The sequence below is a fragment of the Geotrypetes seraphini genome, chromosome 4, assembly GCF_902459505.1.
Source record: "Geotrypetes seraphini chromosome 4, aGeoSer1.1, whole genome shotgun sequence".
In the NCBI taxonomy this organism is placed as follows: Eukaryota; Metazoa; Chordata; class Amphibia; order Gymnophiona; family Dermophiidae; genus Geotrypetes; species Geotrypetes seraphini.
This window is the reverse complement of record NC_047087.1, coordinates 118,526,461-118,552,070: the sequence shown is the minus strand read 5'-3', so window position 1 is coordinate 118,552,070 and position 25,610 is coordinate 118,526,461. Positions and strand designations below refer to the sequence as shown.

The following is a 25,610-nucleotide window of genomic DNA, read 5'->3' as shown; positions in this document are numbered from 1 at the left end:
TCCAGTAACAGCTCTCCCTTTATCCAGCAGCTTCCCAGCCTCCTACAGTGGTTTCCTCCCCTTCCAGTAGCTCTCAGTACTTGCCTGCAGGAAGTTGCCGGTAAATCACTGCCCTGGCAAGAAGGAGAGTTGGTGGGAGGGGAGACAGCCACTGTGAAGGCTCCCCAGGATCTTGCTTGCACATGCTGACCATCTCCCTCCACCTGCACCTGTTTCTGCAGTGCTCTCCGTTCTACTTGCAACTTCCCCGCGACCCTCTTCAGCAACTCTGCAGGGGCGGTGATCAAGACAGGCTGCCGTCAACAGGACCTTCACTCTCTGAGTCCCGCCTATTTTGTTTCAACTTCCTGTTTCCTAATAGGCGAGACTCACAGAGAGAAGGCCCCGACGTTGGCAGCCTGTCTTGATCGCCTGAGGCTGGGAGGAAGAGCAGTCGGCAGGAACCGCAGTCGGGAGGAACCGCACTCCGTAGGAAATTTAACTGCCGACTTGATCTCGCCGGCCCTGCGCGGACCGTCAGAAATTTCCTGCGGACCGGCGGTTGAAGACTAACCGTTAAGCTACTAGACTAACCGTTAAGCTACTCCTCCATTCATATGACATTTCCGTGCATAACTATTAATCGACTCAAATTAGTGCTTAGCCCCCAACTAAGTGCCAATTGATCAATTAAGTTACCCACAGAAATGAAGACTGCATAGAAAATTCCACGTCTAACTATGGGTGCCTTGTATAGAATCTGGGGAATAGAGGGCAATTCTAAACAGTATATGGGCACCTAAAAGGCACTAATTTGGGGCTGTTCTATAAAGGAAAGTAGGTGTCTACTTTATAGACAGTAATATAAGGGGGGGGGACAGTCTGCCCTGGGCGCCATCTTTGCGGGGGGTACCGGCCCTTTTTCTCCTTTCTGCCCCCGCGTACCTTTAAATGTTCACTGGCATGAGTGGCATCTTCCACTTGCTTCTTGTGCTGGCTTCAGCTCCCTTCTGATGGCACTTCCTGGTTGCAGTACCAGGATATGACGTCGGAAGAGAGCCAAGATTGGCACAAGCAGGAAGTGAAAGATGCTGCTTGTGTCAGCAAACATTTCAAGAGGTATACAGGGGTGTGTTCAAGTGGCGGGGCAGAGAGGGGCATAATCAAGCGGCAGGGAAAAGTGAGGGGTGCATGGTGCAGTGATGCGGGTGCCACCGCCCCAGATGCCAACTTCCCTCGCTATGCCATTGTTTATAGAACACTAGTTTAGCTAGGTATATACACATGTATGGTGTTTAGAGGTGAGCTTGCAACCTAAATAGGGAGATATGCAGGTAGGCCCTTCTTTTAGAAGCATTCTACTGTAGGGGCAGCTACAAATAAAGACATTTGGACCTCCCCTGTCTCTCCCCCCCCCAATTTCTGATACCCATAATAATCCATACTATCCATTCCCCTACCCACCCTAAAACCATCTTTATCCCATAAGGCAAGCTCTCCCTCTGATCAAGACTCCCTCTACAATGCCAGCTTTTCATCCTCCATTTCAGCTTCCCTGTGACACAGAACTCCCTGATCATGATTTTCCTGCAGTAAAGACACTTGCACAATCAAGGCCCCTCCCCATAACACAGAGGATCTGTTGGGATGAAGACCTCTCTGTGCATAACTACGCCTCATTTTGAGCCCCCTGGCAAAGACCCCCATGTGTGGACAAGAGCTTAATATTTGGCAGCATCCCCCATGCCCAACCTCTCCCTCCCCCAATGCATACTCTAAATGCCCCCCAGCAGCTCCCCGATATAATTTCTGGACATCAGATACCCTTGGGTCAGCCCTGCTTAAAATAGACACCTACTGGGACTTTAAACATAGGTATACTGTTATAAAATTATCCTCAGAGTTACTAGCTCAGCTCTTCTATATATCAATAACTCTATGACCTTGAGCAAATTCTTGAATCTTTTTGTGCTCACCTTATGCTGTAAATCAGGGGTGTCCAAAAGGTCGATCACAATTGACCAGTAGATCGTGAAGGCAATGCGAGTCAATCGCGGAGCCCATCCTGGGCTCTGTGATAGACTCGCATTGCCTTCGCATTCTACCTGCTGCTCCATGGACATTTGCTTTCCCGACGTGGTAAACTGAGCCGACCAGCTTCCCCCCTCCCCCCCAACATCAATTCTGACATCGGAGAGGAAGTTCTGGGCCAACCAATCGCTGTCTGGCTGGCCCGGAACTTCCTCTCCGATGTCAGAATTGACGTTGGGTGGAAGATTGGTCGGCCCGGCGCTTCTGTTTACCGCGTTAGGAAGCAGGGACAGCTCACAATTTGAGGGTGGACGGCTTAGGGGGCCTGTTTCCCGATGGCGGTGGCTTGGGGAAAGGCAGGGAGAAAGAAAGGGGGCAGGCAGGGAGACAGAAAGAAGGGAAACAGAAATAAAGAAAGGGGGGACAGGAAGAAAGAGGGCATGGAGACAGACAGACAGAAAGAAAGGGCAGGGAGAAAGAAAGGGGAGGGGGTAGGTAGAGAGGAAGAAAAAGTTGGGGGAGAGAATAAGGTCTGGAGGAGAGGAAGCATACAGGAGGCTGAAAGAAGAGAAGAAATATTGGATGCATAGTCAGAAGAAAGTGCAACCAGAGACTCATGAAATCACCAGACAACAAAGGTAGGAAAAATGATTTTATTTTCAATTTAGTGATCAAAATGTGTCCATTTTGAGAATTTATATCTGCTGTCTATATTTTGCTCTATGGCCCCCTTTTACTAAACCGCTTTAGCGGTTTTTAGTGCAGGGAACTTATGTGCGTCGAGAGCATTCTGCGCTGCTCCCTGCGCTAAAAAACGCTATTGTGGTTTAGTAAAAAGGGAGGAGTTATATTTGTCTATTTTTATATAGTTGTTACTGAGGTGACATTGCATAAAGTCATCTGCCTTGACCTCTTGGAAAAAACCCCCGGAATATAAATAATTAACATTTTCTCTGCGTACAGTGTGCTTTGTGTTTTTTTAAATTTTATTGTCTGCCCTCATTTGCACAAGCCTTGAACACTTAAATCATAAGTGTTTGAGGCTTGTGTGGTTAAGGCAGAGCTTGTAGGAATGGGACAGGGACAGAACTCGTGGGGACTTGAATATTGAGATCCACGGGATCGGGGACAATTTTGTCCCCGTGTCATTCTCTATACTTACAGTACTCTTGTGAATGTCCTTTTTAATAGCATTCAGTACAATGATGACATTAAGCAATAAATATTGAGTTTAAAAGACTGTCAGCATTCCTTAGTTACCTATAGTATTTAGTTCAGTTGTTTCTCTCCTCTCTCCCACCAAACAAAATTCCACATAGTTTATCATTTCAGAATATACAAGCAGTGGCAGACTTTGACATGGGATATTCTTTCTCCTTCCATTTCTCATTTCATGTTAAACACTTTTATCTGTGACATCAGTGAGCCACCAAGTGGTCAGAGATAAAACTGGTAATACTGATAGACATTCAAGGATGTTGTGATGTCTAGGATTTGTAGATCAGCAACAACAGAATTGTTATACTATGAACAGTAAAAAGACCAGGCATTATATTCATATTCAGTAGAGGAACTGCCATTCCTTAAAGAGAGTTCTGAACTGGTTTAACTAAATGGAGCCAGTACTAAAGCGTAACTGATAATGAACTAGAAGTTAGTGGCATAAAGAAAGTGTTTCTTTTTGTGTGTGTTCATGGGAATAAGAAGAACCAGTTAAATATCTCTATACGAATGGTGCCAAGATACAGCAACATACCAAGCAAAAAGTGCTTCATTCACTTATCAGTTCTCCTCATGAGCTGCTCCTTGAAGGCTGCCATTGACAACAGTGTAGGGAAACCATGAAAAGTGGCCACATTCTTCTGAGTTAACTGGAAAGTATCAGAAGGCATGTTTCAGGCCCTCAAAGGTGTTGCATCTCCTCCAATATCATGTTAGGGGTGTTTGGCTTGATGCTTTCAATATAATGCTTTAATGAGGTGAAATGACTGTGCTCTAGCTCTACCTGGCATTTGGCCCTTGGCATTAATAATGAATTCTGTGAGCAGGATGATGATTGGTCCTGATGGCTTCTATTGATGCTCAATGTCGAGTGTGAAAGATGCACATTCAGTGCTGCTGCATACCCAGCATCCAGTGCAGCTCTGTGATCCATGCAGATCGATGCTTTTGATGCCAAAATTCAAGGACCAGACTTCTCACCTCCAAAAATATGCTTGTCCTGTCTCTCTTCACCAAACAGACTTCTCTTGAGCATCTCTGAACATAATTTACAATGAGAGGTATCATGGTTGAATCAGCACCATTTATTGATATTCTTAATGGAAATGGTGCTAGTGCATCTGGTACACTTTTTCAAGTCACTGGGGGTTTTTCTGGGACATCTCTTGAAAATAGCTGTAAAATTAGATTCAATTTTGAATACAAGAACCCTGTCTGGGCGCCTGAGGTCCTCAATGAGACCTACGCTGGGCTGCACAGAAAAAAAATGGAAATTTGAAAACAACAAAAAACCGAGTTATGATGCAAATAGGGGAAAATTATTGAATGACAGTGACAGGAAATGAAGACTTATAACATGCAAGTTATATCATGAAAAAAGCTATCCTTTAGGTGAGTTCTGTTGATAAATATCCAGCAAATTACATGGAACAACAAAGACTAAGGTAGACCCATGAATCGGTGGGATGCAGGAAGTTACACACATGTGCAGTGAAGCGATTCAAAAGCTTCTAGGACATATGCTGGAGAAGTTGTCAATGATTTCACCCACTCATGCTATGAGCACAGGTAGCAGAACACTTTTTTGTTGGGGATGGGGGGGGGGCGCAAGCTCCTCCCTAGACACCGCCCCAAAATAGTACTACTGTAATTGTTAATACCATTTTTTCCATTCATTTTTCATATATACACACAATATAATCTTATTAACAATACATAATGGTTAACCACAAAATTAAACTACGCAAAGCACACTGTATGTTTCTTAAGATTTATTCTGACCAGAATACCTGGCCTTGGGTCACACATGCAGAACACACATAACCCCTATGCAAATACAGGACCACAAACCAAAAGTACTAATATATACAAACAAAACCCTAAGATTCAAGACTCTACATGCAGTACAACCCCAAGAGAAATAGAAACAAATGCATTTCTTCCTGAACAGTGCAAAATGCAGCAGATGTCATTTCTCAAAACTGACACAATTCAATCACTAAATTGAAAATAAAATCATTTCCCCTACCTTTGTTGCCTGGTGATTTTGGTTTTCAAACCATCTTTCACAGTCTCTGGCTGCACGCCCTTCTGTCTGTGCTCTTAACTGTGTATCGAGGGCCACTTTATCCATTTGCTGTTTTTCTCTCCTTCACTTTCTGCCATACATTCGTCTTGAGCATTAACTTTTAACATTTAACTTTCTTCCATTTTTCTACTTTCTTCTCAAAATCTACTTTTCCATGCCTTCCCTTCCCATCTATCCATGTGTACCATCTCCTTCCTCTTTCTTCTCCCCTACTCCCATCTATCCATAAGAAGCATTTCTTCTTATCTCTTCCCTGTCGCACCCATCACTGTGCACCATCTCTGCCCTCTGTCTCCCCTTCCCCTCCATTCCTATGCACCATTTCATCCCTCTCCCATGGTCAGACATCTCTGTCTTTCCCCCCTACCCCCTCATATGGTCTGGCATCTTTCTCCTCTCCTTCCCATAACTTGGAATCTCTCTCCTCTCCCATGGTCTGGCATCTCTCTCTCCTTCCCTCCCTCTTCCCGAGGTCTAACATCTCTCCTTTCTGTGGTCTGGCATCTCTCTCCCCCCTCCTTCCCTTCAATTCTGTGGTCTGACATCTTTCTCTCTCCTTCCCATTCCAGTGGTCTGACATCTCTCCCTTCTTTGGGTCATCTTTCCTTCCTCCCAGTGTAACATTTCTGCCTCAGCCCCTCCTTTCCACCACTATTATGTCCAACAATTCTCCCTCTTTCTTCCTTTCCCCATATACATGATCTCTCTTTCCCTCTCACGCCACACACCTATGTCCAACAATTCTCCGTTCCTTTTCCCTCCCCTACCAACAGCATTTATTTCTCTCCCTTCCCACTTCTCTACCTGTGCAGCATCTTTTCCTTCTTTCCTAACACCTCCCCAACCCGTGCATTTGTCCTTCCCAACCCTCTCCCAGTACGTGCAGTGCCTGTCTTTCCCAACCCCCTGAGCATCTGTCCTCCCTGTCTTCCCAACACCTTACCCCCTGCACCCAGCCCCCTCCCTCCCTCGTCAGGCCCTGCACCCAGCCCCCCTTTCTTCCCATCAGGCACTACACCCAGTCCTCTTTCCTCCCCTGTCAGGCCCTTCCTTCCCTCCCAACGCCTGTCAGGCTCTTCACCCAGCCCCCTTCCTTCATTCCTTCATTCCCAACCCCTGTTAGACTCTGCACCCAGCCCCCCCTTCCCAGGCTCTGCAGTGCACCCTGCCCCAGCCTCCTACCTCCTCCCGGTCGCTGGCAGCTGATTTCTTCTGCCGCTAATCAGCAACCAGCTTAAGTGCGCTTTGGGACTGCCTGCTGGCGCTCAGCGGCTTATTTGATTGGCTCCCGTGAATTCTTGAGATTTGTGAGAATTCACGGGAGCCAATCAAAGAAGCTGCTGAGCGCCGAGCAGGCAGTGCCAAAGCATGCTTCTGCTGGTTGCCACTCAGCGGCAGAAGAAATCAGCGACCATCAACCGGGTTAGCAGCGGGCAGGAGCGCGGAAAGCTCGCTCCTGCCCGCTGCTCCACTAGACTGCCAGGGACCAAATTCTCCGTTCTGGCGTCTATGGCTATGAGGACACTCTATTAATAAATAGCCAGCAAACTATGTGGAAAAACAAAGACTAAGGTAGACCCATGAATCGGTGGGATGCAGGAAGCTACACACATATGCAGTGAAGCAATTCAAAAGCTTCTAGGACATATGCTAGAGAAGTTATCTCATGCAGGCTCCATCAATGGATTTCACCCCCCATGCTAAGAGGACTTGTTATCCTGCATGCTCTGGAAGAACACTATCTTTTCAGGCAGGTAATTGAGACAAGAACTTTGGTAATTTGATAGTTATTCAACTTCCTATCAGAATTTTAGAAAATTGTTGAAAATTTACTTGTTTGAAAAATTTTTGTAAAGTCAAGTTTGTACTTCCTGTGCAGTTTAAAAAATAATTTTGTAAACCAAACTGAATAGTGAGGCTCTGTGGCATATAAATATATTTTTATTTTATATGTTTATGTTATCTAGCAGCTGCTGTTTAAGCTCTGTGATGTTCTATACTTTGCAGAGGAGGGCTCAGCACCATTAAAACATTCAAAACTTCACACTAGGAGGAGGGGAGGAAATATTGCATAGTTCTGCATTCCCTGTACTTTTAGCACTCTTCCACATCAGTGTCAGCTATCAGAACAAGAGGCCGCTAATGCATTCTGAGATAATGAGCAAACTGACCACAACAAACACAAGTCACAGATCTCTGTCATTACCTCAGCAGCTGCTAGGTTTCTAAACACCACTTTGAAAGCCGCTTTACAAAAGTGACCAGCTGCAATTAGTATAGCCTGTTTTACATAAATAGTATATCAGCCACAATCACTTTTAAAGTTATTTGGAAGAGGTATAGGCATTCTCCTGGATTTTGCAATATGCTGGATTAAGAGTGTGTAGAGTCATGTTTTGCCTTGTTTTTAATTTCTTTTGTTTCAATTTCTTTTTATTTAAAATGAAAACTAACAAAATTGAAAAACTAAATCCCTTAACCATGAAACACCCCTCTTGGGTCCTTTCCCAGTCCTCTTCTCCAAGAGCCCAGAGCAATCCTCAGTTGCTCCTGCTCTACTGATGTGTTTACTTCAAATGGTGTCTGCATTAATGCTGCTCAATTTGCTGTTTCGAATCGATTTGTTTTCTTAAAAAATCAGGCTCCCTGATTCAGTGATCAACCCTCCTCTTCGCATGCCTTCAGGCCTCCTAAAGCAGGAGCAGCAGCGCTTTGGCAGTGAAAAGCCTGTCCTAAGCGCTGCCTCTTGCTTGCCATCCATTGTTGCTGTTGGTCCTGCTTTAGGAGGCCCAATGTCAGAGCTCATGGTGGTGGTGGTGTCGGTCAGAAAGTGCTGCATAGAGGCATAGGTCCCAGTGCTGGGCGTGCCCGAGCACCCCACTATTTTGGGGACCTCACATGACACGTTACCCTTGGCCCTGTGACTTTAGGGGGGCTCCCCGAAGGCCAGCATGTTTTCCCCTTCTCTCCACTGTTGTCCGGCATTCCCCTGGCCTCCCGGTCTCACGTTAAAAACTAATTATGGCCTGCAGGTGCTGTAGTGATTCTAGCAGACTGCTGTTGGCCTCCGCTACACGTTTCCTCTGCTGTGGTCCATCCCAGACCAAAACAGGATGTCATGCCAGAAGAAGCATAGGACAGTAGCAGAGAGAACATGCAGTGGAGGCCAATGGCAGCCTGCTAGAATCACTACAGTACTGGCAATCCTCTGCAGACTGTCATTAGTTTTTAAAGTGAGACACGGAGGCCAGGGAGACGACAGAGGAGAGAAGGAGGAAACATGCTGGTCTTCGGGGGGGCTCCCTGGTGTAGCTATTAGAAGTACACAGAGGGAGAGAGGGGGTCCAAAGAGAGGGACATATGCTGGACTAAAAGGGGGAAGTTGAAGGGAAAGAAATAATTGGTCTGAAAACAGAGGAGAGGGAGTGAGATGGTGGACAATGGGATGGAGGGATGGAGGGAAAACAAAGGGAGAGAAGTTGGACCTAAGGGGTGGTGTGGAGGGAGGGGGGGGGGACAGTGATACTGAACTGAATAGGAGGGTAGTTGATAAGAGAAAGGGAAAGTTGTGGATCCTGGGGTGGTGGGGAAGGAAGGAGAGATGCTGGATGAAAGGGTAGTTGAGAAAAGGAGAGATGGTGGATCTGAAGATAGTGGGATCTATCGCTTCAGCCGCTCTTTTATTCTTCGGGCTTCCGGCAGCGTGGGTGAAGTAAACACGCTGCCTTCTGCGGCTGGAAGCCTTCCCCTCTGCTACTACTTCTTGATCCTGCTTAGGTACGAAGCGGTAGGAGAGAGAAAGGTTCACTCATGCTGCCGGAGGCCCAAAGAATGCAAGTGTATATAGCCTTATAGGATCCCATGGAGGAGAGGAATGTGGGGAGGAAGGGGGGGGCATTGGAGAATCGGGGATGGGTGGGAGTTATTAGAGAAATGCTGGACTGCGCGGATGGAGATGTAAAAAGGAAAGATGCCAGACCTCTAGAGGAAGGGAAGAGAAACAGAAATGGAAGACAGAGATGGAAGATGCATGGTGAGAATGGAGAAAGAAGAAAATATCAAATGGCCTGGAGACCCTGGCAAGCGAATTATCAGAAGACAAACAGAAACCAGAGCCTGGGAACAACATGATTTGAATAATAACTGAAAAGGATTCAGGTCCCAATTCCTGCCCCATACTTTCTCTGTCTCTGTCATATGTAAGTCAGGTACCTGGGGACACATCTTAAAGACCAGAAACCATCTTTCAAATATGTCCGTCTTTTATTATGAGTTTCACATCTTTTATACGAATCAGGTTTGTCAGCATGTGACGGCATGTGACGTAAATACAAACCATATATGGAAAGTCACATGAAACTTTAAACACATCAGCATTTTTCCTAGCTAGAGATTGAAGTCCACAGAGAGTCAGAAAAAGCCTTAACCAGCAGAGCTTCTAATCTAAATCTGTCTGTAAATACGGCTTAACAAAACAATTGAATTCACTTCACATTATCTCTGTTTAAACATTACCTGTCCTTGTACCATCTTCAAAGAAGGGAAAGATAAACAGGGCCTACCTTTGCATCTTTAAACAACATATGCCTAAGGACACTTACTAAAGTTCTGATACGTGTCCCTTCAAATCCCCTCTTACGTCATGTAAATGACGTCACAAATACACAGCATGAGCTGGAAGGGAGTGATACTCTAGGTATGTCTCTCAAGGAGGGGTCTTTTTAGGAGCTGTAATACGAATAACACAGTACATGAGCAGTCAAGACAAGAGTGCAAATAATAAGAGATTATGCATTCAACTAAAGTGCTGATCCCAAGAATTAGATAAATCAGAGTTACATTTGAACTCAGCAAAGAGGTCTGCTAATTTCTGAATGTCCATAGGAGGACCTATATTGTCAGAAAGAAAAGTACAACAGCATAAAATACTGAGGAGAATTTAACAGAATTCTCAGCTAGAATCATATCTAGGGCCATATGATTTTGAGAACCATCTGAGAAGTGGAGCCTAATTAATCAGTAATACCTTGCAAGGCGTCCCTAGAATAGTTCACAAAGCGTTGCTGATTATAATAATTTTAACTAATCCAATCAACATTCTTATTAATAGTAATAAAGGGAATAAGGAACTCAAACCCAGCCTTAACCTGAGCTCGGGCCTTAAATTCATCTGGGACCCCTCTTGGGACCCCTATAGCATCTATGTATACATGTGATCAGATTTATATCGAGACAAATAAAAGGAAAAACCATGTGAATAGGAAGGATGCCTTTCAGAAACAATATGCAGAAGCATAGTAACCTTAACTAAAGTGCACTGGCCTATCCACTGGCTGGGTAGCTTAACAGGGAGCCAAAAGTCTCCATAAAGCCAGTAAATATCAAATCTGATGCAGCAACAATAGGGCATACCTATGAGCCAAGACAGAACAATAACCTGGGGGTAAATTACCTACAAAACTACCCTGTGTCAGATTAGAAACATGACATGTGTAATTGCCCTTATAGATGATAACGGCAATATCAAGCTTTTGCTGTCCTGGCAACAAAGGGTATTTAGAACACTGCAGTGCACAAAGGGGATAGGTAAAATTAGAGGAGATATTGGTAAATAACCCAAAAAGGCATGGTTGGATACCAGGAGGGAGGTCCAGAGGTTCGGTTCCTAGATGGGGTCTAGCTTGAGCACATATGTAACAATTACTCTTATTATGTTGATCAGCAGTGAATTTCATCCATTCTAACCAAAGGTTACGTTCTGAAAACCCTACCTCAACAGCCACAATATCTTCAAAAGTGGGATTGGCAATAGCCATCATGTCAGTAAGTTTATTGAATGTAGGGGCCAGTGGGTTAGCATTTTTTGGGGCCCCCACAAAATGGCGGGAGAAGATGAGTGGAGGTAGATAGATCCCGTAAGAAAACTGATGATAGCTAGACCCACCCTTAAACCACATGTCCATAATGTACATACCTTCATCAGTAGGTCTAGGGTTGTCAATAGTAAGAGAAAGCTTAATAATTTGTACAGGAACACTTTTCCTATAACAGTGTCCAACCTTATGAAGGGTCATACAAGTAAGCAGTGATTTACCATTTTGGTCCACTGTTTTTCAGGGTATTTTCTAGTTTATAAGCCCAGTCAGTATTAATATTCCACCCTACCACTCCCCAGAATGCACACTTATCCCCCCAACGTAAGTCAGTAACATATACATATATGTCCTTAGTTTTAGGAATCTCTGAGGACCAATGGCACAGCCTTGGGATATCAATTGATGAACAGTCCACAATGTCACAATACTCAAAGGAGAAGGTGGCAACTTGCACACTGCTGGAATTATACCAAAGGGTAGCATCGGTCTTTTCTGGATTCCAATTGAAGGACAGCCTTTGCGAGGGAGTAGTCCAGCTTGACGTCGTGTTCGCAAAGAGGTGTCGGGGGTGCTGTTTACAGTAGGAGTGTCATTTACAGATGGGTATGGGCAGAAAGTGTCATGGACCCAGAACACATCATCCCTGTAGACCCAGTTAGAAATGATCCATACAGGGAGAAAAACTAGCAGCAGCGGTGCCAGTAAGAGAATGATAAAGTTGGTAGAATGCTGCAATGAGATCATTATGTTGTTCCACTGGAGGAGGTGAAATCTGCGCAGGGAAGACTTGCTTCTGGGGTTTTAGGTTAACCCTCTTCAAGCGACTTGCGTGGATCCAAACAGGAAACTCCTCAGTGAGTGCAGCGGGCCTGGTCACAGCGATCACAGTAGTGGGAAGGCCAAAGGGGAAATCCGTCTGCTTCCGATCCTTGGAAAGCTGCTGGATAATCACCAGGCTGGAAAAAATGGGTAGGAATCTGTGGAGAGAAAGGAGAAGTGCAAGACACGTTTCTTTGAACAAGCCCTAATATTTCAATTAGCTTTTAGACGTATTCCTCCTGTATCAAGGGAAAATCTACCCATGGGGCAGGGAAAGGTCATCCCGTGAGAATCTCAAAGGGAGAGCAGCCAGATGTCTGTGCATACAGAAAGAGATACTTGAAAAGAAATGCTTGAAAAGCATTCCAAATATCATTCAGCAGCTGTACTCCAATGTGATCCAAATAAGAGATAGAAAACAAGAGAAACCATGTTGCCTGCACTGAACGTGGCAACATGCAACAATACCAATTCATTCACTTAGCATAGCCATGGCAAAAGAGCGACAATACTCACTTACTTAAGGTTCTTAATTGAACAATCCAAAAGGATATGTTTTTTCGTGCTTCATATAACTATTATGCACCTCAGAGAAACCATACTGATGTACTGAATGTATTCAGAAATGTATATTGAATGGATCATATGTAGGGAACACCACGAAATAAATGCTGTATAAAGTAAAACTTTTTCTTAAACATATAACCCCTAACTAAACTTCATTCAGAATATAAAAGCTATAAGTAAAAGAACATTGCGCAGTTAGGCTAGTAAGAAGTGGAAAAAGAGCTCTAGAAATGGCCAATATTATGTATCCTAGGGTACCCACTAAACTAAAACAAGTAGACATGACACAGACAAAACATAAAGTTTTTAAACGTGGAGCTATTTCTCCATCTGTCAAGTGTGCAGGGCTGAATTTAACTCTGCAAATAAACACATTGATATAAAAAAACCAAAACAACAAATAATGTATATCATAACCATCTCATATTTGAAAAAAGGCATAAAGCTAATGTCTCTTTGGAGCGTCTCTATCTCTGCAGTGATAAAGAGGACCCATGGAAAACATTAGAAATATCTGTGCCAAAACGGATCTGGGATGGCTATGTATAAATCCGGAAAAAACATTTTAAATTAGCAACATCCTAATTTCAGCTAAAACAATAGAAAGGAATTGTATTTTCCAATTTATTTTCAATTCACAACCGTGCCAGCTGTAATTATCGAGCTATATATCTCTGTATCAAGGAGCAAAAGGTCAAGAATGAAAATATCACTAGCAAGAAGTTAAAATGTCGAGCGAGCACTACGATAACCAATACCATGATATTGGGCAATGAATAAGGGAGAGCTAGCAGCTGGTATCCAGGGTTTCCCCTCTTTGCACCAAAGTCCGTCCAAAAGGGCGGCTTTGGGCACCTGCCAAACGCCAGGCATCAAATTCAGAGGAAGCTGTGAAAAAAGAGAGGAAGAGAATCCTGTTCACCCGTGAGACCCAAAAGCCCATTTAAAAGAAGGGCTTGAACATCGTGAAGAGTGTGAAGGGTAATGAGGTGACCAAGGGTCAAAGAAGTAACCATCTCTACCACCATAGCACAAGCAGCCAGGGAACTTGAACAGGAGTGACTATAAAAAAAGGCAACAGAGCGTAACTTACCGCCATGTTCTCCCTTCATGGTGTTACAATAGTCCCAAACAAAGAGATAAAACATGTGGGCATAAGCAGGAAAACCCAAACTTGAGCTAGAAACCAAAGCACATCTTAAATGTCCAACATTTCATAAGTCCATCTGATAAGAGCAGTCATTTCAGAAACCAGGGTCTGTCTCAAAATCTGGTCATAGAAGGAACAAGCAGAGATCCATTGGCGGCAGTGACCAATCATAGCAAGAAAAGTAAGCATGTCTTTCTTGTTAGCTGGGCGGGGCAGACCCAGAACAGCAGCAATGCAGAAAGTGCAGATTTTCCTCTGACCATGAGACAGGACAAAACCCAGGTATTTCACTTCAGACGTACACCAGTGCAGTTTATTTCATGACACCTTGTGACCACACACAGACAACCATTATAAAAGATGCAAACTATCAATCGGATAGGTCTCCTGAATTATGGAACACAAAAAGTTGTACAAAATGAGAATAGGACCATGAGGGGCAGTGCATGACTTTGTAGAATAGCCCGAAGGACATTCCACACTAGGTATACTGTTGCTTAAAGGTGAAGGCAAAAAAAGAGCTGAAAAGCTTCACCAACAGGGACTAAAATAAAACATTCTTTAGGACAATGACAGAAAAAAAAATAATTGGCTGCCGGTGGAATGGTGGAAGAAACATAAGTGCAATGAGAATTACCAAAACACTAACAGCCCTAATAATGCCATCAGCTTTGACAACAAGAGCGATGGGCGTATTATAAGAAGAGATGGTGGTTTTGATAATGCCGGAGAAAAGTCAAGAGACAAGCAGTGGAATCTCACCTTACTGCTTGATAAAACCAAGAATGAGTAACTTCAAAGAAGCACTATAGGGGGTCAGTGGAAGCCCAAACAGAGAAGTCTGGGGGAAGGGACAAAAACATTCATGCACAGACCCTGATAATGAAAGCAAAGAACAGATTAGCTTTGCTCTGCACAAGAAAGAAAACCTCTAAAACGGAATTTTTTCTTTTTCTTGTTTCTTTTTTTTTTTTTTTTTATGATCCAGCACAGAACACAAAGAAAGCAGCCATAGAAAAAAACGCACAAAATTAGTCAGGATCAAAAGGAAGACAAGAAATAGTGCTTGTGTACAAACTACAAGGGAAAGATCTTAGACTGGTTCAAACAGCGCTTTCAATTCATTCCACATAACAGCATGTCCTACCTCAGTATTAAACATTGGTGACACAGAAAGATGGGAGCAAAAGGAAAAATGTCATACATACACACAGCCGTACAAGTCTCATTTGTCTAGGAGTAAGTGCCTTTATGACTCATTACAAAAGCAATATAACAATGCAAAAATATTCGCTTATCTTACCTTATAAGCGAGGTACAGTAATAAGAGACAATAAAATCTTATACTCTATAAAAGTTTTTAACCTTACAAATGACAGAGTGGGCAGGGGGGTTCTATAAATAATTTCATTCTTCCCGAAAGAATGGCAGCTGCTTATATATATGAGGGGTGCTTACCGAAAGTACCCCGAGATTTTTCCCAAAAAAACTCCATAATAGAACCCAAAGCTTGAACTTAAAATAAAGGGTGGGTACAGGTCACCACTACCTAGTGAGTATTAAAGAACAGAAAAAATTCAGAAATACTCACAAAATACCGGTGATATCATCTGCCCATCGCGGACAAGCCCCCAACTGAAAAGGATTCAGGTCCCAATTCCTGCCCCATACTTTCTCTGTCTCTGTCATATGTAAGTCAGGTACCTGGGGACACATCTTAAAGACCAGAAACCATCTTTCAAATATGTCCGTCTTTTATTATGAGTTTCACATCTTTTATACGAATCAGGTTTGTCAGCATGTGACGGCATGTGACGTAAATACAAACCATATATGGAAAGTCACATGAAACTTTAAACACATCAGCATTTTTCCTAGCTAGAGATTGAAGTCCACAGAGGGTCAGAAAAAGCCTTAACCAGCAGAGCTTCTAATCTAAATCTGTCTGTAAATACGGCTTAACAAAACAATTGAATTCACTTCACATTATCTCTGTTTAAACATTACCTGTCCTTGTACCATCTTCAAAGAAGGGAAAGATAAACAGGGCCTACCTTTGCATCTTTAAACAACATATGCCTAAGGACACTTACTAAAGTTCTGATACGTGTCCCTTCAATAACCAGACAACAAAAGGTAGAAAAAATAATTTTATTTTCTGTTTTGTGATTACAATATGTCAGATTTGAAATGTATATCCTGGTGGAATTAAAGTAGATAGACTAGAAATGCTAATCAATGCGATGGAAGTGCTTATTTTTGAGTACAAATTAACTAAAAATGCGTCTTGATAATCAACAACTGAAAATCCACGTTCACAAAGATAAGAAGATCCAAACTGTAACAAAGCCTTAATTGCTTTGTTGCTCAAGTTAGGATAACTACTGCATAAAAAAATAAAAAAACTTGCCATTAGTTTTCAAGGACCAATCATGTTAAAGAATGATGCTTGTCTGGGCGGTTGTATCCTTACACATACAGACACTTATAACATTGAAAGACTCTTGTGTACGTGAAGTATATGTGATCTATTCTAGTGTACAGTATACTTATGAAGGGAATTTTTAAAAATAAAGTAAAATTCTGAAATCTCTCATGGCCAGTGGCGTACCAAGGGGGGGGCGGGGGAGGCGGTGCGCCCCGGGTGCCAGCCCTAAGGGGGTGCTCCCGGCCTTGCCGTTCAGTCCCCCCCACCCCCGAAGGACCGCTCGCCCCACTGACCTTCCTGCACCACCTGTGAAGCAGCCCGCAGCAGGATCGCGAAGTCAGCGTCAGCGATCCTTGCGCTGCTTAGGCACTGCTTCCTGCGCCGCGATCCTGCCCCTCCTCTGATGTCAGAGGAGGGGCGGGACCGTGGCAAGGAAGCAGTGCAGGGATCGCTGATGCTGACTTCGCGATCCTGCTGCGGCTGCTTCATAGGTGGTGCGGGGAGGCCAGGGGGGCGAGCGGTCCTTCGAGGTGGGTCGGGGCATCAGGCCTTCAGGGTGGGGCGGGCGGGCAGGCAGGCAGGCTTTCAAGGGGGAGGGGGTGACAGGCAGGCAGGCAGGCCTTCAAGGGGGGACAGGCCTTCGGGGGGGTGCAGACCTTCAAGGGGTGCAGGCCTTCAAGGGGGGGCAGGCAGGCCTTCAGGGGGGGTGCAGGCCTTCGGGGGGGTGCAGGCCTTCAAGGGGGAGGGACAGGCCTTCAAGGGGGGAAAGGCAGGCAGGCCTTCAAGGGGGGGACAGGCCTACAAGGGGGTGGGACAGGTCTTCAAGGGGGGGACAGGCCTTTGGGGGGTGCAGACCTTCAAGGGAGGGCAGGCCTTCAAGGGGGGGTGCAGGCCTTCAAGGGGGAGACAGACCTTCAAGGGGGGGAAAGGCAGGCAGGCAGGCCTTCAAGGGGGGACAGGCCTACAAGGGGGGGACAGGCCTACAATGGGGTGGGACAGGCCTTCAAGGGGGAGACAGGCCTTCGGGGGGGTGCAGACCTTCAAGGGAGTGCAGGCCTTCGGGGGGGTGCAGGCCTTCAAGGGGGTGCAGGCCTTCAAGGGGGGACAGGCCTTCAAGGGGGGGAAAGGCAGGCAGGCAGGCCTTCAAGGGGGGACAGGCCTACAAGGGGGGGGGAGAAGCTACAAGGGGGTGGGACAGGCCTTCAAGTGGGGGAAAGGCCTTCAGGGGGGTGCAGGCCTTCGGGGGGTGCAGACCTTCAAGGGGGGGACAGGCAGGCAGGCCTTCAAGGGGGGGACAGGCCTACAAGGGGATGGGACAGGCCTTCAAGGGGGGTGCAGGCCTTCAAGGGGGGACAGGCAGACCTTTAAGGGGGGACAGGCCTTTGGGGGGGACCATGATTTAGAAGTACACGGAGGGAAGGGGGTGTCCAAAGAGACGTGCATATGCCAAACTTTAGGGGGGGGAAGAAATAATGGGTCTGAAAATAGAGGAGAGGGAGAGAGATGATGGACCATGGGATTTAGGGAGGGAAGGAACAGAAAGGGAGAGAAATTGGACACAAGGGATGGTGTGGAGGAGGGATAGAGATACTGGATAGGAGGGTAATTAGGAAAAGAAAGGGAGAGATGGTGGACTCTGGGGTGGTGGGGAAGGAGGGAGAGATGCCGGATGAAAGGGTATTTAAGAAAAGGTGGATCTGTGGAGGGAGATGAAAAAAAGGAAAGATACCAGACTTCCTGGGAAGGGAAGGGAAATGGAAAGGAAGGACAGAGTTGGCAGATGGATGGTTAGCATGCAGAAAGAAGGAGACCCTGGCAAGCAAGTTATCAGAAGAAAACCAGAGCCTTGGACCAACAAGATTTGAAATATAACCAGACAACAAAAGGTAGAAAAATTAATTTTATTTTCTGTTTTGTGATTATAATATGTCAGATTTGAAATGTGTATCCTGCCAAAGTTGGTGTTGGACTGCAAACGTGAGCTAGGATTTAATAGAGAGAGGAAAAGTCCTTTTTGTTTCTTTATTTTATTTACACCACAGCGCCAGTGTGGTTAGGAGAAGCCAAAGGGGGTGAAAAAGCTATAAAACCCACCAGGAGTTTTGAAAAAAATCACCCAACTGGGCAGGAAAATTGAATTGAAAAACCAATTCAATAGGGCTGAATCGAATCAAAATTTTTTTTCCTGTATCTGGCAGCATTAGTTTGCGCTACTGTCTTAGACTTTAGGACCTGGGATTGGGGAGAGATGGCATCCTCAGTACTTTATAATGCAAGTGAAACGAGGATTTGGTCAGACTTTTGAAGGGTCTGCAGAAAAAAAATATTGTATAGGCCGGGGACATGAGACAGCAGAAAATGGGAACTTTTCTTCCTTCTATTTTTGTGAATGGAAAGGCTGAGGATGTCAGAGAGTTCAGTTAAAATATGTGCTTTATAAGAAAATATAATAATGTGTTTTATAAAGTTTATAGCATAGCTGGCCTACCCAGTGAGGTGCTCCTAGTGGTGATGGTGGCAGCGTGTCAATGTGTTGAGAGGAAGAGGTGGTCTGGGAAATTCTGCTGAGCAAACTCCGGGCCCATTTCCACCCCCCAGTTAGTCCACTCCACTCAACTGGTTCACACACTGAGTGGGTCTTTGGGTGTTGTTTTGGGATCTCTTCCAGTGGTTTATCTCCTTCTGGTCCAAGGAAGGAAACTTTGTTATCCTTAGCATTGACCTACAGAATATGTTTGTAACAGCGCTGCTTGTGTGGCATTAGGCTATGTAGTGATCGAAAGAAAAAAAACAGACCTTTGCACATTTTTGCACTATATGGTGGGTGTATGAGGAGATTCACATTTCCTGCACAGCTAAGTCCATGTGAAGTTACCTTGTGCTGTATTTGACATCTAGCAAGGTCTCTGTTTGAAAGGAAAGATCTAAACTTAAAAATGAAGTGGCCAGAAGTTATGGTAAAAGCAGATAGTGTAGCTGGTTTTAAGAAAGATTTGGACAAATTCCTGGAGGAAAAGTCCATAATCTGTTATTAAGACATGGGGGAAGTGTCTGCTTGCCCTGGATCGGTAGCATGGAATGTTGCTACTCTTTGGGTTTTGACCAGGTATTAGTGTCCTGGATTGGCTACCATGAGAATGGGCTACTGGGCATGATGGACCATTGGTCTGACCCAGTTAGGCTATTCTTATGTTATGTTCTCATCTGTAGGGGCCTTTGTTTTCACTTCTTATTTTAATGTATTTTTTTTCTGGGAACTTATCAGTGTTTTTTATAATGGGAACAAAAATGGAAGAGAATTAATGTGTGTGGGATGAGGGGATAACTAATTTCTTCAGCTAAATAATTCAATACACTTCAAACAGACATAGGAGAACTCACGCACCATTCACACACCCTCCAACCAAAAACGTCAAAAGAAAAAAACTGTTCGACAACCTCCTAGCCATTCGAGCTGCAACACTCGACCCCCAACTCTACAACCAATTGACATCGACCACAGACTGCAAAACCTTCAAAAAGAATTTTATTTCTTTTTGAAGGTTTTGCAGTCTGTGGTCTTAACCCTTAATAGAAGGGTTTTTATACCCTTCTATTCAAAAAACACATAAAACCGAACTAACACAATCAGAACTGTCCCAAGCATCACCTGCAACTACTCCATATGTACTTCTGATGTCATGACAATTCAGACATAATTTATGTTATGTTATGTTTGGAATATAAGAAAATTTTCACTGCCTGTTTCTATTCTGACCATTTATTCTGTTTCATGGTCATTACAAAAAATATTTTTTTACATAGGGGGGGTGTCAAAAAATGATGAGCCCCGGGTGCCACATACCCTAGGTACGCCACTGCTCATGGCACACCTGGAATCTCTTCGGGGCACACAGTTTGAGAGACACTGCCCTAGAGAATTCAAGAGCTGCCCGACTTTTGCCAAGCTCTGATTTCAGAGCCTACCAGAAACCCCTTGACCTGGGTCCTTGAAAGTTTTTCTGGCGCCACCAGGTCTGTACACTTTATAAACTCCTTTTGAACTTCCAGTCTCCACAGGTGCAGATAGCTCCAATCTTAACCCAACAGACAACTCAAGGCAGCTCTAATTAATAAGGCTGCAAGAGCTAATGCCACAAAAAACCCACAGCATGATGATATCTGGGATGTTAACAGTCATTGGAAACACATGCCCACATGTGCATGCATTTCCCTATGGTTACACTAATAAAACTTGAAACTTAATTTGGGTCCTTCTGTTGTAATATTATTATGACGATGTTGCTTGGGGGAAAAGGGAGAGAAGAAGAGGAAGAAAAAAGATATTCTGTACTCATTTGATGAGTTATCAGTCATGTTAGAGAAACTGGATATTTGTCTTTGGTTGAAAACTAACGAAGTATAAATAACAAAAAGAAAAATGGGCCAACATGCAACAAATTGACCCCAGAGAGAGAAAAATACTTACTATATCTGGATATTATTCACCATAAACAACCAATGAAAAGATGTATGAGAGCTAAGTACAAATACTGTAAGTTTTGCATTCTTCTAGAGAAAGTAAGCCTCCTGAAGTACCTCAGGGATAGTGCTTGCTCTTGGCAATCATATTCCTAAGATTTACCTCAATCAGAATCATTTGTGTCAAAGGCAATCTGAACTCTCAGGTCACTTTCAAATGATCTACTTTTCAGAGCCTGTGTTCATTATTAGCAACCTTTTGTCTCAAATGATAACACCTTTACTGAGAAACATGCCAAAGGCCCTGCATTTGTTCCTCTAGACTAATGTATAACTTGGCATGCAGCGAATAACTTCTTAAAATGATGAGATCCTGGCTGAGTTAGCATATGCATGCAGAAAGAAATAATAGCCAAAGAGCACTCCTTGGAGATATTGTAATAATGCACTTAGATTTTGCACCTTGGGCAAGGAAAGGAAGCACACATTAAGGCACATTTTTGATGGGCATAACCGAATGCTAATTAGCATCAACTGCAGAGCGAACTAGACTCAGGAGGCATAAGTGTTCTTTCAGGAGTGGCCTGTGTTACCGTTGCCATCGCTGCTGTCCCTTATGTACATTGATGATACCATCAGCAAAAGAGACATAAGACTTCCTTTTACCAATGTTGAAAGTAGAAATAGAATTGAAATGGAGGCATTAATATTTATGAAAATGTTTTTCCCTTCTTCCCAAATCCAATTTCATCAGTCAGTCTCATTTGTGTTTTAGTAATCAGTGAGGTGCGTGATGCCAGATGAGGATTACAATGAAGAAGAATTGAGAGAGAACAGGGATATTAATGCAGGGGAGGGACTGCACAACCTTTTTTGTTAAGAGAAATGTACTGGGGGATCCTAAACTTTCTAAGGGCCAGAACAAATTTTCACATGTTCCTGTACCTTTCACATCTCTCCTGTTGTTATTTCAACCTTTGACTTCCTTCCATGCACATTTCTGTCTTTTTTTTTTCCACAATCTCCTGTCTTTCACCTTCCTTCTTCTTCTAATAGTCTGCCTCCCCTCCCCTACTCATCTCTCTCCCCCATATTCTTCTTGCTTTAGTCCTTTTGCTTTCTTCAATTTTCTTATAACTTCTTACATTGGCTGAAGTTCATGCAGCATAGACGCAAAAAGCAACACTGGGACTCAGCAAGAATGTATGCTCCTGGTATTCAAGACTGCTTCTTCCCTCCCTCTACCATGCACACTTTCTTTCCAATAAAGGGATAAGAGGAAGGGTTACAAGGAAAAGAGCCCCTATTCATGTTGAGAATTATGCTGATAGAGGTGGAATGTAGAGTTGATGCAAGGGTTCTTCTGGTACTGAAGCATCTTCTTCAACCATGGAAAGGTGATCTCCACTGACCCCCCATAGTAGCACTCACTGTTCTACTGCACTGACTGCCATGGGGGTCAAATATGGTAGTGATGATGGTGGGCAAAACTAATTATTTCCGAGTCTTGGGTTAGATACTAATGTGTCGGGACCCCAAATGGGATCACAAAACATGCAGTTGAGATCATAGGTATATCATTATTCTGCACCTCCATGGGGGTAACACAATTTTATACAGCTGCAATCATGGGGTTACCACAAAAGTTTGATGAGCACTGTACTAAAAGATAATCCTAGGCCAACATCTGTTTTCCATATTTCCTTTTCAAATTCATTTCTTCTTTCTTTTCAGTTGATTTTATAAGAAAATTATATTACAGAGACACAAACCTACTAGTGTGCAGGTCATATTTTACAGATTTCATGTGTACCACATTATAAGGGATTTATTTATTTATTTTAAAAAATTAATATACCACCTGGAGCCACAGCGAATTCCAAATAAACATACATAGGTCAAAAACAAAAAACAATACACATCATTCTTCAAAATAATATTAACACAAGTGAAAACAAAACCTAAAAATTCTTCAATAACATATTAAAATATTAGAAAAATACCCAAAGGGGTCCTTTTACTAAGGCATGCTAGCCGTTTTAGCGCACGCTACCTGCTAATGTGTCCATTATAGTCTACGGACGCGTTAGCATTTAGTGCGCACTAAAATGGCTAGCACGCCTTAGTAAAAGGACCCCGATGTTAGGAAAGACAGATCAAAAATATGCATGTACAAACAACTTAATTTTCAATAATTTCTTAAAGCTGTAATGGTCTGCACATAATCCCAGGGCTCCTTTTACAAAGGTGCGCTAGCATTTTTAGCGCATGCACCGGATTAGAACGAGCTAGCCAAAAAACTACCGCCTGCTCAAGAGGAGGCGGTAGTGGCTAGCGCACGTGGCATTTTAGTGCGTGCTATTCCGCGTGTTAAGGCCCTAACGCGTCTTTGTAAAAGGAGCCCTTAGTTGCCCGGTAAGCTACATATGGCTATTTGAATCAACATTTTATTCTAGCTAGGCCTTAAATTTCTGAGTTAGTTTCAGTTGCTGTTAATTGTTTTTCTGTGTAAATTGAGTAATATATTTCACTGGCCAAAACAGTATATACGAGCATCATCTATCCATCATATTCATGTAGGTGGCCTTTAAAAAGGCTGCTTTGTGTGTCAGTGATGGCTCAGTATTTGGTGGGACACCCTTGATCACCTGTCTACGCCATGACGGCATTCAGTGAACCAGTTTGATGAGGTGATCATGAATGACAATATGGTTCCAGGCTGTAATGAGTGACTCAAACAACTTACATTTTGATGTTGGATGTCTCTTGGATATCTCCCAGGACAACTTGTGTCACAAGTTCTCGATCGGTTTCAGATCTGGAGATTGGGCAGGCCAGTCGATTGATTTGATGTTGTTCTAACACTTCTAGTTGATCACCTGTTTGGAGCGGTAGAAGGTGATTTGTCATCTTGGAACAGGAACTGGCCTGGAAACAGCTGCTCAGCTGATGGCATCATGCACTTTTGCATTATTGTGATGTACTTGGTCCCATTGACGATTCCATTGAGAATGTGCAGATGTCCAAAGCCACTGACAATTATGCTGCTCTAGATCTATGTTTCTCAACTTCTTCAAGCTAAGTACCCCCTAAGTCTAACAAATATCAACTGAGTACCCTTGCCCAAGCTCCGCCCCAAACCCACCCAAGCTCCGCCTCTGACCCCACCTCCATAATAATAGTACTAATTGTGATGTAATTTCTTCCATTCATTTTTCATATACACACAATATAATCTTATTAATACATAATGGTAACCACAAAGTTAAAAAACAGAAAGCACACTACGCAGAGAAAATGTTAATTATCATTTATATTCAGGGTTTTTTTTTCAAAAAGATCAAGGCAGATGACTTTAAATTATACAATGTCACTTCAGTAACAATTATAGAAAAATAGACAAATATAGTGCAAACTATAGACAGCAGATATAAATTCTCAAAACTGACACATTTCGATCACTAAATTGAAAATAAAATCATTTTTCCTACCTTTGTTGTCTGTTGATTTCATGAGTCTCTGGTTGCACTTTCTTCTGACTGTGCATCCAATATTTCTTTCTTTCTGTCTCCTACAAGCTTCCTCTCCTATGGACCTCATTCATTTCCTCAACCAACATCTCTCTCTGTCCCTCCATGAGTCCAACATTTCTTCCTCTCTCCTCCACCCCTATTGGCAATGTCGCCCTCTATCTCTCACTGTTTATCTGTCTTTCTCTTATTCCCTCCCTTGCTGCAAAGGGACTGGGGGAAAGAGAGAGAGATCCAGGACGCATCTCTTCCCCCTCTACTGCCACATCCAACATTTCTCCTTCTCTCATCCCCCAGATCATGTGAAGCATTTTTCACCACTACTCACCAGCCCCATGCCCATTTCTCCTTCTATCACCCCTCTCAGGCACCATGTCACATTTCTCCCTCCATCACTATGTCCAACATTCCTTCCCCTTGCATCCTCTTCAATCTGACCCTCTGTTTCCTCTCCACCACCATATCAAACATTTCTCCCTCTCATCCTTTTCTTCCCCATGCATCTCTACCTCAATTCTCTCTCTCTTTATGCCCAACAATTTTCCTCTTTCTTCCTTTCCCCATATGCACCATTTCTTTCCCTCTCACATACTCATGCCCAACAATTCTCCCTTTCTATTCCCTTCCTCCTATGTCTGAAGTTAGGTCCCTTTCCTCCCTCCTTTCTGTGTCCCATGTTCATGCCCCCTCCTTTCCTTCTATGTTCCCAATTTCCTTCCATGTCCCAGCCTTATAGCCTTTGTCCCAATGTGCTCCTTCTCCCTCTCCTTTCCCCCAGATCATGTCCCCTCTCTCCCTTACTTGCTAGCTGCAGGGCCACACTTGCTTCCTTAAGGGCCCTCCAGCTAGGCTGCTCCTTCCTGTCTTCAGCAGCACTTGTTGCAGGGATGTGGGCAGCGGCTCTTACACGATGCATGTGGCTGACCTACAAGCCTTCCCTCTGATGTCAGCTATGACATTTGAGAGAACCTTGCCTTTTCTGTATCAGTCTTTTGCTTTTCATTTTCCTGTCTAAACATTTTCATCACTGCTTTTGCTGCAAATATCTTGTCATGTCCAGACATAGTTGCCTGTCTTTTACCTCTTTGGTCAAGGTAAAGTCCACGTCAACTTTCTTGTCTTCACTTGACAGCAGTTGAGAACTCATTACAGTTTCAATGGCATCTGGAGCACCTATATCAAAAAGTGTTTCCATCTTCGTAATAAAGTTTCCTCTTTTTCCTCCCGCATCACTTTTACGTCATTTATTTTTTGAAAGACTACTCCATTCATGCCAGAGAGCCATAACATCCAGCATACAGTTCTGCTTGGTCCTTGTCTTGATGTAGGCCATTTTCCAAAATAACAGTGACAGTGTCAGCAATACTGTAAGCGATTTCTTCATTCGAAAGGCGCTTTTTGATATTTTCCTGATCATGGCAGAGATGCAAAAAAATACTTCATGACTTGTCTGCAGTTA

At 43.7% G+C, this 25,610-nt stretch overlaps 1 protein-coding gene across 1 annotated transcript in view; it reads right to left on the bottom strand.

Annotated features, from left to right (window-relative positions):
• The window catches only part of DRD3 (dopamine receptor D3), a 191,246-nt gene extending 165,900 nt beyond the window's left edge, over positions 1 to 25,346 (bottom strand). Inside the window, exon 1 of the mRNA XM_033942917.1 lies at positions 25,233 to 25,346. Coding sequence (XP_033798808.1) covers positions 25,233 to 25,346 — 114 coding nt within the window. The remainder of the gene's footprint in view (positions 1 to 25,232) is intronic.
• Between the last annotated feature and the right edge of the window lie 264 nt (positions 25,347 to 25,610).